Here is a 17,150-nt window from a genome sequence, read left to right on the forward strand (position 1 = left end):
CTTTTGAAAATACTGCTAAGACTAACAGTGCAGGACCATCAGAAGATTCATCACCAGACTATGGATATGAGATCATCATTCCTCAAAAGTCTGCTTCAACAGGAAGAGCATCAGTTGTTCAAAACAGTTGTCAAAGCTCAACCACTACTCCCCCAACAGTTGTTGACCAAAGTAGCCCTTTAACCACTGCTTCCACCTCATCAAACACTGCTGACAAAAGTCCTCAAACAGTGGATCAAAGTCAGCAGGTGTCCACACCTTTACCTCCTATGCCACCACCTTTTGAAGCCACTGCTGGGTCATTAAAGTCACCAGCAGTGGTTTGCTCAGATGTACACATCTGCAGCCTTCACCACTCAATGCCATTATTCCATACCAAGGAGAGCTCATCTTCTTGAAATCTCATCCACCAGATTAAATCATTGGCAACATCAATGAAGGAGTGCTCACAAGAAAGCAGTCCCAAAACATTTGTCTTTTTGCTGGTTTTCTATCACTCCATCAGCCAGTCAAGTACCAAGAGGCACTGAAAGACAACAGCTGGGTAGAAGCCATGCAAGAGGAGCTCCAATAGATCAGAAGACAACAAGTATGGGAGCTTGTACCATTGCCAGAGAATGTAAGTCCTATTAGCACAAAGTGGGTCTTCAAAAACAAGACTGATGAAAGGGGTATTGTTGTCAAGAATAAAGCCAGGCTTGTGGTTCAAGGTTACAGACAAGAAGAGGATATTGACTATGATGAAACATTTGCCCCTGTAGCACGACTTGAAGCTATCAGACTCTTTCTGGCCTTTGCTGTCAACCACAACATCAAGGTGTATCAAATGGATATCAAATGTGCATTCCTCTATGGTAAGATTCAGGAGGAGGTTTATGTTTGTCAACCTCCAGGTTTTGAGGATCCATTTAATCCAGATCATGTCTACAAGCTAAATAAAGCTTTGTATGGCTTGAAACAAGCACCAAGGGCCTGGTATGAAACTCTGTCCTCCTTTTTACTTTCCATTGGTTTCACCAGAGGCAGGATTGATAAAACACTGTTTTTAAAATGGAGAGGAAAGGATTTGATGATTGTCCAGATTTATGTGGATGACATCATTTTTGGAAGCACATGTAATAAAATGTTTGAAGAGTTCAGGCAACTCATGACAGCTGAGTTTAAAATGAGTGCAATGGGTGAACTCCAGTGCTTTCTTGGTCTCCAAGTAAGGCAGATGCAAAATGGTACTTTCATCCATCAAGGCAAATATGCCAAAGAACTTTTAAAGAAATTTGATATAGATGATTGTAAGCCATGTAGTACACCCATTGCAACCAATAAATTGGTCATGTCTGAAGAAAAGGATGATTTGGTTGATGAGACCTTATATAGAAGCATGATTGGGTCTTTATTGTACCTAACTGCATCTAGACCAGATATCATGTTTGCAACATGTGTCTGTGCAAGATCCCAATCAGCCCCTAGAAAGTCAAACCTTATTGCTGTAAAAAGGATATTCAGATACCTCAAAGGTGCTCCCACACTTGGTATCTGGTATCCAGCTGATGGTAAAATTGAGCTTTCAGGTTTTTCAGATAGTGACTTTGCTGGATGTGATAAAACAAGGAAGTCCACTTCAGGAGGGTGCCAATTCCTAGGCAACTGCTTAGTGTCTTGGCAAAGCAAAAAGCAAGCAGCTGTTTCCACATCCACTGCTGAGGCAGAATATATAGCTGCTGCAAGCTGTACAGCCCAACTGCTATGGCTTCAAAATCAGTTACTGGATTTTGGTATCACTGCCTTGAAGACACCACTTATGTTGGACAGCCAGGCAGCAGAAAATATCATCAAAAATCCAGTTTCCCATTCAACCACCAAACACATCGACATCAGACATCACTTTGTGAGGGATTGCTATGATAAAGGTTTGATTTCTCTGCATCATGTTCCAACTAAGGATCAGCTGGCAGATGTGCTAACCAAAGCATTAGACACATCCACCTTTGAAAGCTTGATCTCTAGAGTTGGCATGCTAAACATGGAATAACAGGCAAAATCCTGTTTTTCTATGAATAAAAGCATTAAAATGTTTTCAGAAAATCAAAAATCCATCCTAAAAAATAGCTAAAAATGAATTTTTCACTAAAATCCTAAAATATGCCATAACCACTGATGGGTTCAAAAGTCTGTGCTACTACAAAAGTCTGTCCACTGCTGAAAGTCATCCCCTATTCTCATTTTCCTTTTATAACCACTGATGGTCAAAATCAGTGTTGTATCCACTGCTGAGCTATCTACTGATAGTGAAAAGCATCCACTGTCCTCCATTACCATTACAACTACTGCCTTCACCAGTTGTTTTCACAAAATGTACTGTTCAAAAGTACTGTCCTTCACTTCACCAGGGGATGGCATGCGGACAGTACTTAGTGGTCAGACCTTTTGTAACCGCTGCCACGTCAGCATTCACTTTTCATCAATAAAACCCCCTTTCAAACCCAAACAGGGTTTCATTGTCGAATTGAATTCTTAAAAATTCTCTTCTCAAAGTAGTTTCCAATCCATTCCATCAAATTTCTCCACATTCTCATCTTCGATTCTCATCTTCAAAATGACAAAATCGAAATCATCCGCATAGTCTTCCAAAGGGGCCTCTCAAAAGGCTACCTCCACAGAAATCCCACACAAACCGTCTCATAATCTACTGGGTCTTCTCACAAAACCAGGCACCATCGATACATTTGATTCCATCCTTGATATGATCAACGCATCAAAGTACAAAACTTTGTTAACCGTTGATGCACCCATTTACCTGCAAACTCAGAGAGAGTTTTGGAAAAATTGTACCCTTGAAAAACAAGGAGAAGATGTCATAGCCATTAACTCTACTCTGCAGAAGAAAGCAGTCCGAATAACACCACAATCCATATCTGAGGTCTTTCAGCTCGCTGATCAGGAAGGTACAGATTCTTTCCCTAAAAACGAGTTAAAAATTGACTTCATTGAGAGAGGGTATGCAGACACAATGATGAAGAAGGATACCTTAGAAAAAGGCTTATTCCCTCCTGCAACAAGATTTTTATTCCATACCCTCCTCGTGTGTGTTTCAAATAAAACCACTTCTTTTAATGAAATACCAATGAAGATTCAAAACTTGGGATATGCTATTTTACAGGGAGAAAATTTTAACTATTCCAAGGTAATCTTCAATGATTTGGTTAAAAATGTTGAAACAAAATCATTCTACTGTTTCCAAGATTTTTAAGTTATTATTTTGAGAAAAAATTAAGTAAGAATGATATTGCGGTAATAAATCAAGATGACTCTTTTCAAATAAAAAGCTTAACTTCTGAAACATTTACAAGAATGTCAACACCTTGCAAAACACAAGCAGAGGTGCCTAAGCAGATTTTAGCAGCAAACACTGCTCCTCAGGTATCTGCTGCTGAGCCCACTGCTCAAGGTGTTCAAGGTAGCACAACAACTGCCTTGAAACCCACACCTAAAATCACCAAAAAGCCAAAGAAAAAAAAATCAAAAACCCCCAAAACCTACCAAAAAGGCAACTCTGGAGGATGAGATACCAGAGCACCTGCCTATGACAGCACAAACGTCACAACAAACCACTGCTGCTACTTCCTCACAGCAGTTGGTAGAAATGTCTCAACGCATACCTGAAACTCCTCCTGTCTCTTCACAAAAAGAACAGGTTGTACAAACAGGGTCACCACATCATGAGGCTCTGGAAGCACTCGTTTCCATCCTCCACAGCCCGATACCCGGGGCAATTTCGCTTCCTAAACCTACCTTCACATCCCCAATTCCACCAAATACCAAACTACTGTTGGATGCAATTGATCTGAACCTGGCACAAACCAGTCCTTCTCAATCACCTGTCCATGAGAATATACCTTAACAAAAGACTGGGCCTGATGTATCAATCTTTGCTAACCCACCAACACAACCTGAGGAGGTTACAACCCTTGAGTTCCAAGTAACTCTTGGTGGTATTCCAAGTGAAACAGCCACTACAAGTGTTGAACCTACAGGTTTACACTTGGACAGTGGTTACATCAATAAGACTTCCTTGGAGGCAATTCCTTCCATAACACCTCTGTTATCTGCTAGTGAGTTTATATTAACCACTGGTTCCATCAAAAGATTATCAAGTGTTGAAGGAAGAAGACCCCAGTACCAAGAAAAAGGGGCATCAGTTGTTGATGTTTGGAGTACACTCCCTACCTCAACTTCTGATAAAACCACTGCTAGTGGGAAATCAGATGATCCCATTAAATTGGGTGATGGTTTAAAGTACCAGGAATTGACGGACAGAGTTGACAAACTGGATACCATTGTTGCAGAAATCAAAGACAATTCAAATGGTACAATCCACTGCTGTTCCATCTCAAGCACTTGCTCCACCACCAGCAGATGTTACAAATGAGCTCTGGAATGTTTTTCAACCATTTGTCCACCAACAACACCAGATGGCTGAGCAGCAGCATGAAAAACATGTTCAAGAGCTCAAAACTGCAATGGAGTCTAGGTACAAAGATACAAAGGATGACATTAAGGCTCTCAAGGCCCATCTGTTGACAAACACTGGCACTGCTCCTCCGACAGTTCTCTTCATTGATGAAATCCCCTCAGATAATGCCAAACAGGGGGAGAAAATTAAGGAGTGGATAAAGAAAGGGATTGATAATGGGCTATATCTTGATACAGAAAAAGATGCAATGCTCAGAGAAATTCCCTTGCCAGATGGAAGCAAGAAGGTTGATGTGACCCAGAATGCACTTGATGATAGTATCATAAGTGTAAAAAGGGATAGAGCGGCAAAGGATTTATCAAGGTGGAATGAGGATAAGAGAGCTTTCGTGAAGCTGAATGAGCAGGGTTGTTCTGGTGAAAAGGATGATCAAAATCCTGTTCCAAAAAGAAATCTTACTAGAAAAGTAAGGAAACCCAAATCCACACCATCCAGTTTTCCAAAGCATACTCCAAAACCACCATCCAAAAGCCACCAACATCAAACCTCCACCCAAACAGCTGTTGCAACCTCTGTTGTACCAACATCTGCTGGTACCTCAGATGTTACAACATCTGCTGTAATGACAACAGTGGTTGAAACACCAGTTGTTTCAACAGCTGTTAGTCAGTCATAAACCACTGCCACTCAAATCACTTCCACTGTTCCACCCAAAACATCATCTGCCTCTCCTAAAATAAAAAGGAGAAGGGTTATCATATCAGATGATGATTCTCTATCACCACCACCAACAGCTTCAAAATCCCAAGCACTTGTCACAGTTTCAAGACCCATTCCTCTCTCTTCAACTCAAATTCAAAAGCCATTACCTCCTGCAGGTGTTGTGTTTCCTTTAGAACTCATAGCAGTTAGAGATGAAATCAAATCTTTCTACTATGAGGACAACCCTGCCAAAAGGAGCTTGCCTTCAGTTAGGGGATATCCCAGGCCAAACAACATTGAAGAATATTTGGAAATCAAAGCCAAGCAAGCAGAGGATATCGCTAACAAAAACAAACAAGGAAAATTTGATAGGGAATTTCAGCAAAACTATCTGTTTCTCCTTACACAGGTCAGATCAATGGAACAATTTGCCAAAAATGTTAGTCAACAAATTTCAGAAAGGGCAGATGAGACCCTAAGAAAAGACTACATTGAAAATATCATGACCTACAAGAAATACAAGGGGGAGAAACACATGTACAAAAACTGGACCATTCCTGAGCTTGAAAAAGAAGTAGCCAGGATTCATGAAATGATCAAAGATAATGTCCAGCAGACTCCCCCTGAAAAATTCAAACAGGTTGAAGCTGACAAAATCTTAGAGCTGAAGAGAATGAAAGAGGAGCTGATAATTGCTGAATATGGGTCAAAGAACTCTGTGTCAAAGTGGGGAGAAGCTAGGGTCAGGGCCACCTATAAAAGGTTGGAGGAACTTAGGAAGAAAGATCCGACAGCTCCACAAAAGCCTGACTACTCCATTGCAGAGGTCTCAAAAAGACCACCAAAGCTGCAAGTAAAAAGAACCACTGCTCCTACTGGTGCTGCCATCTACAAAAGAAGGAGTCAAAACCAGCTTGGTGCTAAAACAGTTCAAGATTTAATTGCTAGTAATGACCTTGTAAAAGAGGGAATTCTGTTAATGATGAAAGAAGAATCTGAACTGGAACAATCTGCAAGTACTGCTCAGCCAGTCATGAACAGGCCAGCATCGCCAAATTCCTCAACAAATAAAAATCTCCCAAGAAACCCATCAGGCTCAAAAGTACTAAAGTGGAAAACTGATTAACAGACCCACGTATTGACTGTGTTCAGGTCTGATGGCGAATTGAAGAAACTGACAAGGGAACAGGCTCTTGGCCTGAGTCTTGAAGATTTGCAGGATCTCCTTGATCTTCCACTTAGCAGGGATGATGATGATACAGATGCCTTAACTTTTGAATTGCAATTCAAAGGGCAAATAAGGAACTGTTGTTGAGGCAATAAAGATCTACAATAATGAACAGTTTTGGTATTATCTGTTCTAGGGGAAGATTGTTGGGATTGAACCCTTCCAAAGGAACAGATAATGAAAGCCAAAACAGGATCATAGCAGTGGATCCAGAATAAACAGATGCTTGATTGCAAGTCTCTCCCCTTGAAAGTGGTTTCAACATCTGCTGACCTCCTATCTGCTGATCATGCAAACTGCTGACCTACAACTGCTGATCAAGTCAAGGTCTGATTGAAGAACTAAAGCTCTGCTGCTCAATCTACTGCCATGGTTCAAGCACTGCTGATCATGACATGTACTGCTGGGTTCACAGCGGTGGAAGGATGCAACAGCAGTTTATATTTGCTTTATGTATTGAAATGTAATATCAGTAGTTAGCATAGCAGTGTTTGTATAGATCAGAGGTTAGAGTTTGTTACGAGGTTAGATATCACTTTCATGGTGACGTCAGCTTAGATGCTCAGTGGTTTGCAAGTGCCTATAAATATAACAGTGCTCTGTACTGTTCTGTTTAGCTCTTTCACCATCTTCTTTCTGCACGAACAAGCACTGAGCTCGGGCTGAGGGGGAGTTTGCATATCATACATACATTGTAATCGAAGTTTAAAATTAAATTTAATCATTTGATTCAGTGGTGAAAATGTATGATTGAAAGCATTTCTTCTGTTTGATTGTGAAAAGTTTGCTTCCATTTAAATTCTGCTGCACTACTCTTTCATTTGTTCCTCTAAATTCAAACACAAATCACAATCAATCCAAACTCAGATCCTAACATTAACACCTTCTTTGGTCTTGACCCTTGATAATGCAACATACAACTGACCATGAGTGAAGACAGGATCTTTCAAATAAAGACCAACCTTTGATAACGATTGTCCTTGACTCTTGTTAATTGTCATAGCAAAACAAACTGATAACGAAAATTGTCTTCGTTGAAATTGAAAAGGTATTTTTTTGTCAGACGGGATCATATTAATCCTTGGAATAAAAACTCTCGTGCCAATGTTCCCACAAGATATAACTTCAGCTTCTATAACTCGTTTACCAAGAAAAGTAATCTGAAGCCTTGTACCATTACATAACCCTTTCGGTTGATCAATATTTCGAAGAACCATCACAAGAACACCAACTTTAAGAACTAATCTGTGATTAGGCAAGCCTGAAATCTTAAGAGCATTCAATTTTTTTGTTGAGTATAAGCTTTGTTGAAAAGAATCAAGAATTTGTTCAGTTTGACGTATACTATTACAATTCAGATACTCTTTCGCATCACCAGGAAATAACGAAAGCAATCGATCATTAATTTCATGAACTACCTCATTTTTGGGTGCAAGAATTGCTCGCTCAGAAAAAAATCCAGGAATCCTAAATTGTTCATTAATTGAAGGATATACAAAGTCAATTAAACTTTGTGTCGGGTCACAAATATTGGTGATTAGTAAATCATCTGGTATCTCTATAATGGCGTCACCATCATTATCATCTCCAACGTTTCCTTCACCAATATCAATAAGCCATTTTGCAAATTCTCTGATAGACTCCATATTCGAACTTTCAGCTCCAATAGTTAGACACATGTTTTTAGTCAGCTGCAAGAGTCTGCATTTTTCCCATATGTATGAAGAGCTTAAAGATGCACTAACAATTTCTTGTCTAGTACCATTAGGAATAACCGGTAGTATTTGTCTAAAGTCACCACCAAATACAATAACTTTACCTCCAAAAGGAATATCCGAACAAATACTCCTACCTTCCGAAAATACGTCGGTCATCGTCCTATCTAATGCTTCAAAGGCATGTTTGTGTACCATCGGTGCTTCGTCCCATATGATTAATTGGGTTTCCTTTAATAATCTCGCAATATCACTATTTGGCTTAATATTGCACATTGAATCTTCTGTTAGATTAATGGGGATATGGAACCGAGAATGAGCTATCCTTCCACGGGAAAGTAATAACGAAGCAAGACCACTTGAAGCCACATTTAAAACTATTCCATTTCTGCATCGAATAGCTGAAGCCAAAGTCTTCCATAAAAGGTTTTTTCCAGTTCCACCGTAACCATAGACAAAAAAAGGCCTCCTTTACGCCCTACAACTGCTTCCATTATTTCGTCAAAAACCACTCGTTGTTCATCTGTAAGAGATTGATGCAACCTGTTAAACTCAGCTTGTACTTCATCTAGGTCATGTGACAGCTCTTCATTGATCAGACGATTAGAAGCATCACGTAAGGAATCGTCATCAGGGTACAGCATAGTGACAAACCTTCGTAATGATGAACCATTGGAAATTAAATAGTTTTTAATTTTCAACAAAGTAAGGTTCTTAATCTGATATTCAGGAAGCACTAAACCTAGCAAATAAAAAAATTAACATTATTAAATAAAAAATCAAAATGTAGTATGTGAAATAAAAAACAATAGATCAGAACCTGAAATATTTGTTTCTTTTTGACGTCTATAAACAATATCATCAGCTAAGTATTTCCACGTATTCTCCCAAACAAATTCTGGCCGAGATAGAGTATTTGATAAAAGCAGGGTAGCAAATAACGCTCGAAGATACCCAGCATGTCCTTCAAAACTTGCTTCTTTAATGGCCTCAACGTATTCATTGTCATCATCTAAGAGTCCCATCACATAGCAAGCATCTCTAAAAGTCGGGAATAATTAACCGTTAACTGTATGTATCTCCTCAAATGATCTAGGCCCCTTAACTTTATTGAGTAGCATCCTCAAAAAATAAGGTTCGCCCAATGCAGGAGATACGGAATGAATCCGGCCAACACACTGGTACATCGTACGTATCTGCCAACATCTATCTTTAAGTATCCAAACAAATTTGGAAGGAAACGCAACATAAGTCAGCTTTCTAGCATCTTCATTTGTCTCATTCAACTTCATCCATTGCACAAATATTGAAGAAGCAACAAAAGGCTTGCTTAAAACATTATCAATATCGTCATCCGCACCATACACAACATTCTGTTGGCCGGGCAAATGAAAGGGAGGCCTCATAACAGCAGGATACCTATAATGAACCTCATTAGAGAATATTCTCCAGGATGCCTCACAAGCTGAAATATATCTACAATCATAATACTCCTTGATATCGTCTTTTGGCTTTTCTTTGATGGTTGAACTCGTATCACCAGAAACTACCGCAGTAGCCATATCAGGACCTTTGTTAATGTACTTGAACAAATATTTCACCGAACCGACTTGATTACACCATTCAACATTAATGTGTGCTTGATATCTTTTCAAAAGCCTTTTCTTATAAGGAACAACATTTCTGTTGTCTAATCTAACACCAGATTTTATAACTGTATGACCTGAATCTCTTCTTCTGTACACAGGAAAACCATTTGAATCAATAGTTGTATGTGGTGTGAATTTCTTCGGAAAGTTTTTTCAACATCTTTTATCAACCATGCAAGGACAATTCAAATTAGCATTCCCACACGGACCATGAATCATATAATCAGTCACAAGAGAATAAAGTTCAGGATCTTCTTTTTTATCAGGAATCTCAGCAGAAATAAATGGATCTATGTGATCTATGGTTGGAAGTTTGTGATCGACCTTCATGAATAAGCATATATGTGCATGAGGAAGAGCACACTTTTGAAATTCTACTGTATAAACAACTAAATAAAAAGGAAAAATAAATAGATTTATTAGTTAATAACCTTGATTACAAAATATACATCAGAGGATAAGATGTGAAAACAAAATAACATACCAGCGTTAATCTCACCAAAATACTTAGAATCCTTCAAATCTTTGAGTAAGGAGTCAAGCTTCATTTTAAACAATCGACACAATATGTCAGGCCTGTCTTCGGCTTTGATGGTTGAATCTTTTAGAAATCTTTTTACTTCAGGCCACTTAGAATTACACGTTATAGTTATGAAGAAATCAGGATACCCATACCACTTACATAAGGCTATTGCATCAAGGTAATTTTGTTGCATGAATCTTGCACCACCAGTAAATGAAGAAGGAAGTATAACAGGCTTTCCAGTATCTATTAAAACTTCCTTACCTTTAGATTTATACTTTTGAAGATTTTCAAATGTTTCAGAGCGAAGGTTCGCTTGTTGCCTACGGATGTACATTAGTCTTTCGCTCTCAATCATTGTGTACGCATCAACCAAAAACTGTTGTAACAACCTTCGCCCATTTAAAATTAAGGAAAAGCCATAAGTTCTATCTTGGATCCTATATGAAAAAAATTCTCTCATTGTGCACTTTGGTTTTATTTTCTTTTGTGTAGACATAAAATCTCTATGAGGAATATCAACTCTATAACCATCATCACCATATGGGAAAAGTAACGGATATTGCAGAGCAAGATACGATGGGTGTAATTCGCTAATTTGCTGCAGCATTCCCGACTGAGTCTCGACAACAATATGACGATGGTCTATAGCTTTATCTATGTCTCCGACAACCAAAGCAGCAACTTCAGATGTGGTGGGTAGGTTATATGTCCTGCCGTCTTTTTCTCTTCTATAAATTAGTCGCAGACTAAGGTTGGCATCTGGAGATTGGTGAAAATGGTTTCTGACCATCCTATATGTCTTAACCAACATATTTTGTGAATCTAATAAAGCCCTCAAATATTCTATCATTTCATCATCAAGTTCTTTATCACCAGGCGATGAAGGTTTGGTTCTTTTGCTGTTAAAAGAAAAAAAAACAACAAAACATTAACATAACATAACTATTGTAATAAGTAGTGGATAGAGAATCAGTGATTAATAATTAAATGTTAACGAAAAAAAGTTTAGTACTAAGTCAAATAGCTGATGAAAACCTTGTAAGCACTGATAGTAATTAAAACACTGATGGTACATAACAACTGATAGTGAACTACAAATGGTTAACAACTGCTATTGTAATAAGCAGTGGATAGAGAATCAGAAATTAACAATTAAGTTTTAAGGAAGAACAGTTGTAAACAACTGTTGATACCAGCTCAAAACTTTTAAAGTATGTTGAGAAAAAGTAACATTTCAGTGGTTTGGTCTTGAACAGTGGTTTGGTAAACAGTGGATACAGAAGCAGGGATTAAGGATTAAGTGTTAAGGAAGAGCAGTGGTTAACATTTGCTGATACCAGCCGAAAACTTATAAAATATGTTGAGAAAAAGTAACATTTAAGTTTAGAGAAAAATGCAATTTGTGTCCCTGTGGTATGTGTGAAACATCAACTTGAGCCCCTAAATTCATTTTTTGGTTTTTTGAGCCCCTGAATTTATAAATTCATAACAGTTTGAGTCCCTCCGTCACACTTCCCTCTGTTTGACTGTTTGACAATTATGAAATATCCTTTATACCCATAATGATAAACACATATAATCCCTGATTCCCTAACACCGATCACACTTCTCAAAAATATCTGAAAATCTCTTCTCCCAACACCGATCATCATCTTCATCTTCATCTTCATCTTCGTCATCTTCATCTTCATTGAATCTCCTCACTGACCATTTGTTGTTATAACAATCCAAGGTAAAATCACATACCTAAAACATGATCGACACTATGGTTTACCCTCTGTTCTTGTTAGATGCTTGTGTAACCCTATGTAACTTGATGTTTAATGATGTTTGATGATATCTCATTTTCACCACTGATTTTTTTACACTTCTTATCTATATATGTTTTTGATATGCTAGAATGTAACAGGTTTTGTGTCAAAATATTGTTTGATTATTGTGGGTTTTTGGCTCGGGTATCAAAACAGAGGTTTGGGTTTTGGTTATTATGAAGGTTTGTTTGTGATGTTTTTGGTTTTCTCTGTTTATTAATACTGGGTTTTTGGTTTTTGGCGTTAATCTAAGATTGTTTTTGTGTTATAGTTTGTTTGAAATATTTAAAATATATAATCGATTAAAACAGGGTCATGTTTCTTAAATATCTGCTGTTAATGTTGAAATCTGGGTTTCTTAAGTCTCTGCTGTTCATGTTGAAATCTGGGTATGGTTGTTGTTTTGTTTCTCATATAAAGTTGGTTAAAGACTATATGTTTTGGGTTCCTCGTATTGGTCATTTGAATGTGTTTTCTTCATATGAGATCAACTGTGTTTTGGGTTCCTCATATTGGGTTCATCATATATGTATACGTATATGCATTATGAAAGTACTGTATCAGCCATCTTACTATGGATGTTTTTATTGTACAGAATGGCTGCGGATGTAAAGATACGCAAAACACCAACTACGAAAACATTGGCGAGAATACTTGACAACCTCCTAGAAGATAGTGCGGTGCACATAAGGAAGTGATTGATCAGAACGATCAATTGCTAAAAGATAAGCTGATTGGTGCATATGAATGAATATAACTCCAGTGGCAGATATGTAATTAGCGAGCTTTGGAATTTCAAGGAAAATCGAAGAGCTACACTAAAGGGGGTTATTAGCTACATTCTGAAGTGCACCACTCACTCCTTGAGTTTTCATCATGAAGAAATTAGAAAACTCATTGTATGATACGGTCTTTTGTTATCGAGTCTGTAAGTTCCGTCAAGTCTACCAAGTTGGATATCCTTCTATCTTTCTTGGTATGATGCTTTGTGTCCGTATTGTATGTTTAACATAATACAAGTGTGCATTTATGTTGGCTTTAATTGTAATAATGAATTTAAAATGAATAAAGCAAACTACTGTTAAGAGAAACTATTGTTAAGTGAAACTACTATTAAGTGAAACTACTGTTAAGTGAAACAGCTGATGAAAAACTTGTAAGCACTGCTAGTGATTATAACACTAATGGTACTTAACAACTGATAGTGAACTACTAATGGTTAACAACTGCTGTTGTAGTAATCAATGGATAGAGAATCAGTGATTAAGGATTAAGTGATGGTACTTAACAACTGATAGTAAACTACAAATGGTTAAATTTCTAGTTGTTCTTTAATAGAATAAATATGGAACTTAGAAATCACTCGTACCTGAATAATGTCTGTCTGTCTGTTTGTTATTTCATTTTCGGTATCATGTATGTATAGCTAACAAAACTTAGCTTCATTTCCAACTGGAGGTTTGAGACTCCCCATGCAATGATAGTTTTGGCCACTGATACGATATATAAATGGAGCATTGCCCTTGTTGATATTAGAATCAAGCTTTCCACCCATAGATGTAAAAGTGAACATAGAGTTGTATCGTCTTATGTTCTTCAGGAAGAACTTGCTTTTTGCATTTGAGGAAGAAAACAAATTTTGATAAGACGGATGTGCATCCTTTAAAGGCGGTAGCTGAACTTTACCATACCCACAACACATACTATAACATAGCTTATTTATAGTTAAACGACCTTTTCCACCTTCTAATGTCCATAATTTTGCACTACAAAGCTAACATGTAAGCACTTGGTCACCGTGGTCTAAATAATCTGTTCACAAATGATTGAGAGTTATATTACAGGTGTAACACAACAAATGTCCTAAAACAATAAAATAGGTTAATCCCTTTAGATATCCCTTTATAAGGATCTTCATCAGTGCACAAGAACACATTGTCTTGATCTGAATCCAAAGAGAGCATAGGTACAGAAGTATTATCACGCTTCTTGCGCTCGAGGTTACGTTTACCAGAAGACAGCCGTGTAAGCGTAGAGTTACTACCCAATATCGGCTGATTGTTACTGCTAATAATGCTAGAAGTAACGGAATATCGACGGTTGCTATCTAGAGGTGTACCTATGTCAATGCCGTTATATGAACATCCAATATTAAAACATTTATGTTAGTACCAGTATGTGGTTTAGTAATGTATTTATCAAAACAAATAATAAAGAAACAAAATACAAACCTGGTGTAGTTGAAATTAAAGAACCAATAGCATTTCTAACTGCTCGACACGCAATGGAGTACATATGTTGATCCGTAGTATCAGCACATTCGACCAAATTTGCATTGTCAGAAAAGATGTTACGAACATTTGTTGATGATGTCGATGCATTCTTTGATTTCTTATTATCAAGTATTAATTTTCGAAGCTTACGCCTTTCATTCGGTGAAGTAACTAAATAATAGAGAAAGTATAATATGTACGAAACACAAGAATCAGTCCACTTAGAAACATAAAACGGAAAAAAACTATACTTATAATCAAATTCAAGAGCTATTACCATTTGTGATATCTAAAAGAGAAGATCTGTTAGAGATATCTGAAACAGGAGTTCTCATAAGACGACCTACAAAAAAACCTAGTAGAATTATGATTTCAATCTGAAAGCTGATTTTGATTTGGGAAATGATGAGTTAAGAAGTTATAATTTCACTTACTATGTAAATTTTGTTGAGATGAATTAGCAGCTGAAGAAGATGAACGTGAATTCTTTGACATTGCATACATGAAAGAAGGAGACGCTTTCAAAAGAAGAAAGAGTAAAAGATCAGGAACATTAAAAAAATAGAAGAAAACAGTGGTTTTTAAATTTTGAATTACAATATGTCATAGTTAGGGATTAACATAACCTCAATAAATTATAGTATTTCATTTTATCATTTTGTAATTAAAAATCATTTCATGAAAAGCAAAATAGAATTGTTTCAAATTATTGAATTAATTATTCCAAGCAATCTATTAAATTGATAAAAAACTTAACAACAAATTTTGTAATCTTTGTGGAATGTAAATCGGATGTTTATCGGTTAGGTTTATGGTTTATTTGTATATGATTTTTAAAATAAAATATTATTATCTTTATTTAATAAATAATTAAGTTAAACGGTATTTTTTTCAGTTATCCAACTAAACCAAACAAACAAACAAAATAAAATGTGGATCGATAAACCGAACAAAAAACCAAATAAAATGGGTATGAATTTACGCTTCATACTTGGTTAGGATTTTTCTGAACAACATACTTTGAATGACTTAGACAAAATTTGAAGTATATAAAAAAGCTATTGAATGAGATTACTTAAATAAGTTAATGGGAGAAATAGGCACAAATTAAATATTTTTTTTATAAACTGTAACATATGACGGATACTTATTAAATCTTAGTAGGCAGGGATAACAGTAAAAACCAATAAAGAACAACCACATCCACTAATAATCCTATATAAATTATGAGATAAGATAATAAGATTAAAATTGCTTAAAGATTACAAATGTTTGTAGATAAAAAAGTTGTTATTTGGGTTTATACAATATATATTATAAATTGTTGCTCCTATTCATACACATAAGTATTAAACATAAATATTGACTATAGAACATCTCAATATTTATTTAACATTATAAATTATAATATGCAAAGAAAGGTAATAATCATTATAATATTAGAACATAACAGTATAATAAGCAGATAAGTTTTCAGGAATTCAAAACCACACAATCAGTCCAAAAACATAACCCACCAAACACCCAAAAGCAACAAAACGAAAACCATAAGTTCAACATGGCCACAACATATGAAATCAGCACGTAAATGAATTTGAAAATACAGAAATAACTATTTCTCAATCTTTGGAATCAAAAGCGTCGAAACACCAGCATCTTCATCCTGAGACATTTCCTCACTGATGCGCCGCTTTGTCAAGGAACAACCTAATGCATCATCCACATCTAACACTTCACGAATATTACGTTTTGTTTCATCAGAAGAGGGATTCTTAGTGCCTACAAGTGCTTGGGATGGAGGTGTAACATTGTCACCACAGCATGACATCTCATCCTGATATAAAAAGACAATAAGTACTAACGTTTCGAAAAATTTAGTACAAATAACCAAATTCTCATATTACCTTCACAAGGTCAACAGGAGTAGACAAACTGCAGGAATCTGGAACCTCCAACGATTCGGACTGCTCATGCTTTAAGTACATAATACACAATAACATAAAATACACACAATGGTATAAATCTATTTCAAAACGATATGACTATTGTCACACCCGCTCATAGCGGAAGCGCGAGGTGTGATATGTATGGTTTTCATTGCATAAATATCGATGTACATGAACAAACTATATGAATAAAACATACTCCATTGCCATTACATAAGTGTTTCAAAACATTACATCACGAGTTTAGTGTTTCGGTTACAAACCATTAACATAAACGTAAAGTGTTATAGTTCATACATGAAAATGAAAATAAACTACTAAGGTTTGAACCATCATATCGCCGCAAAGAGGCGGAATATAATAGATAAACCCTCCAAAAGATGGCATGGAGTTCCGGTACTTGTTATCTTGACTTAGAATCCCGACATGGTCCATTAATTCCCTGAAATACATGTTAAGTTTGGAAAACATCAACAAAAGTTGGCGAATTCATGCAGTTTAGTTGTAAAAGATGTATTTAAAATGTAAGTTGTAGTATGTAAAGTGTCAATGAAATCGTTGATCATTAATGTGTTGCAAGGACATTAATATGTGTGACGAAAAAGGAAGCAATCCAACCCTAGACGATTTTTATGTCGACTCCTATCGACTGGGACACAAAAGCACTTTTCTGTATGGGTCCACGACCAAGAGTGGGGCTCGCCAAAACCCATTAGATCTAACCACATGTACCTAGGTCCAAACTGGATTAATGGTGCTTAGATGTATAACCCTAATTCGCACATGATCTAAGGTGTTTCATTCCCTAACTTTAACATACGATTGAACA

The 17,150-nt window shown here is 36.7% G+C and overlaps 2 protein-coding genes across 2 annotated transcripts; both read right to left on the reverse strand.

Moving 5' to 3' along the window:
- Window positions 1-7,264: 7,264 nt before the first annotated feature.
- Window positions 7,265-8,314, reverse strand: LOC110872559 (ATP-dependent DNA helicase PIF6-like). The gene has a single exon (XM_022121407.2). It carries the CDS (start codon window positions 8,312-8,314, stop codon window positions 7,265-7,267), a length of 1,050 nt encoding a protein of 349 aa, XP_021977099.2.
- Window positions 8,315-9,174: 860 nt separating this feature from the next.
- On the reverse strand, window positions 9,175-14,870 carry LOC110872487. The gene is made up of 7 exons (XM_022121305.1): window positions 14,810-14,870; window positions 14,653-14,718; window positions 14,334-14,546; window positions 13,945-14,221; window positions 10,250-11,190; window positions 9,971-10,154; window positions 9,175-9,853 (listed from the first exon to the last, which is right to left on the reverse strand). The coding sequence occupies exons 1-7, from the start codon at window positions 14,868-14,870 to the stop codon at window positions 9,175-9,177; spliced, it is 2,421 nt and encodes an 806-aa protein (XP_021976997.1).
- Between the last annotated feature and the right edge of the window lie 2,280 nt (window positions 14,871-17,150).

Source organism: Helianthus annuus, chromosome 1 (genome assembly GCF_002127325.2).
Source record: "Helianthus annuus cultivar XRQ/B chromosome 1, HanXRQr2.0-SUNRISE, whole genome shotgun sequence".
NCBI lineage: Eukaryota > Viridiplantae > Streptophyta > Magnoliopsida > Asterales > Asteraceae > Helianthus > Helianthus annuus.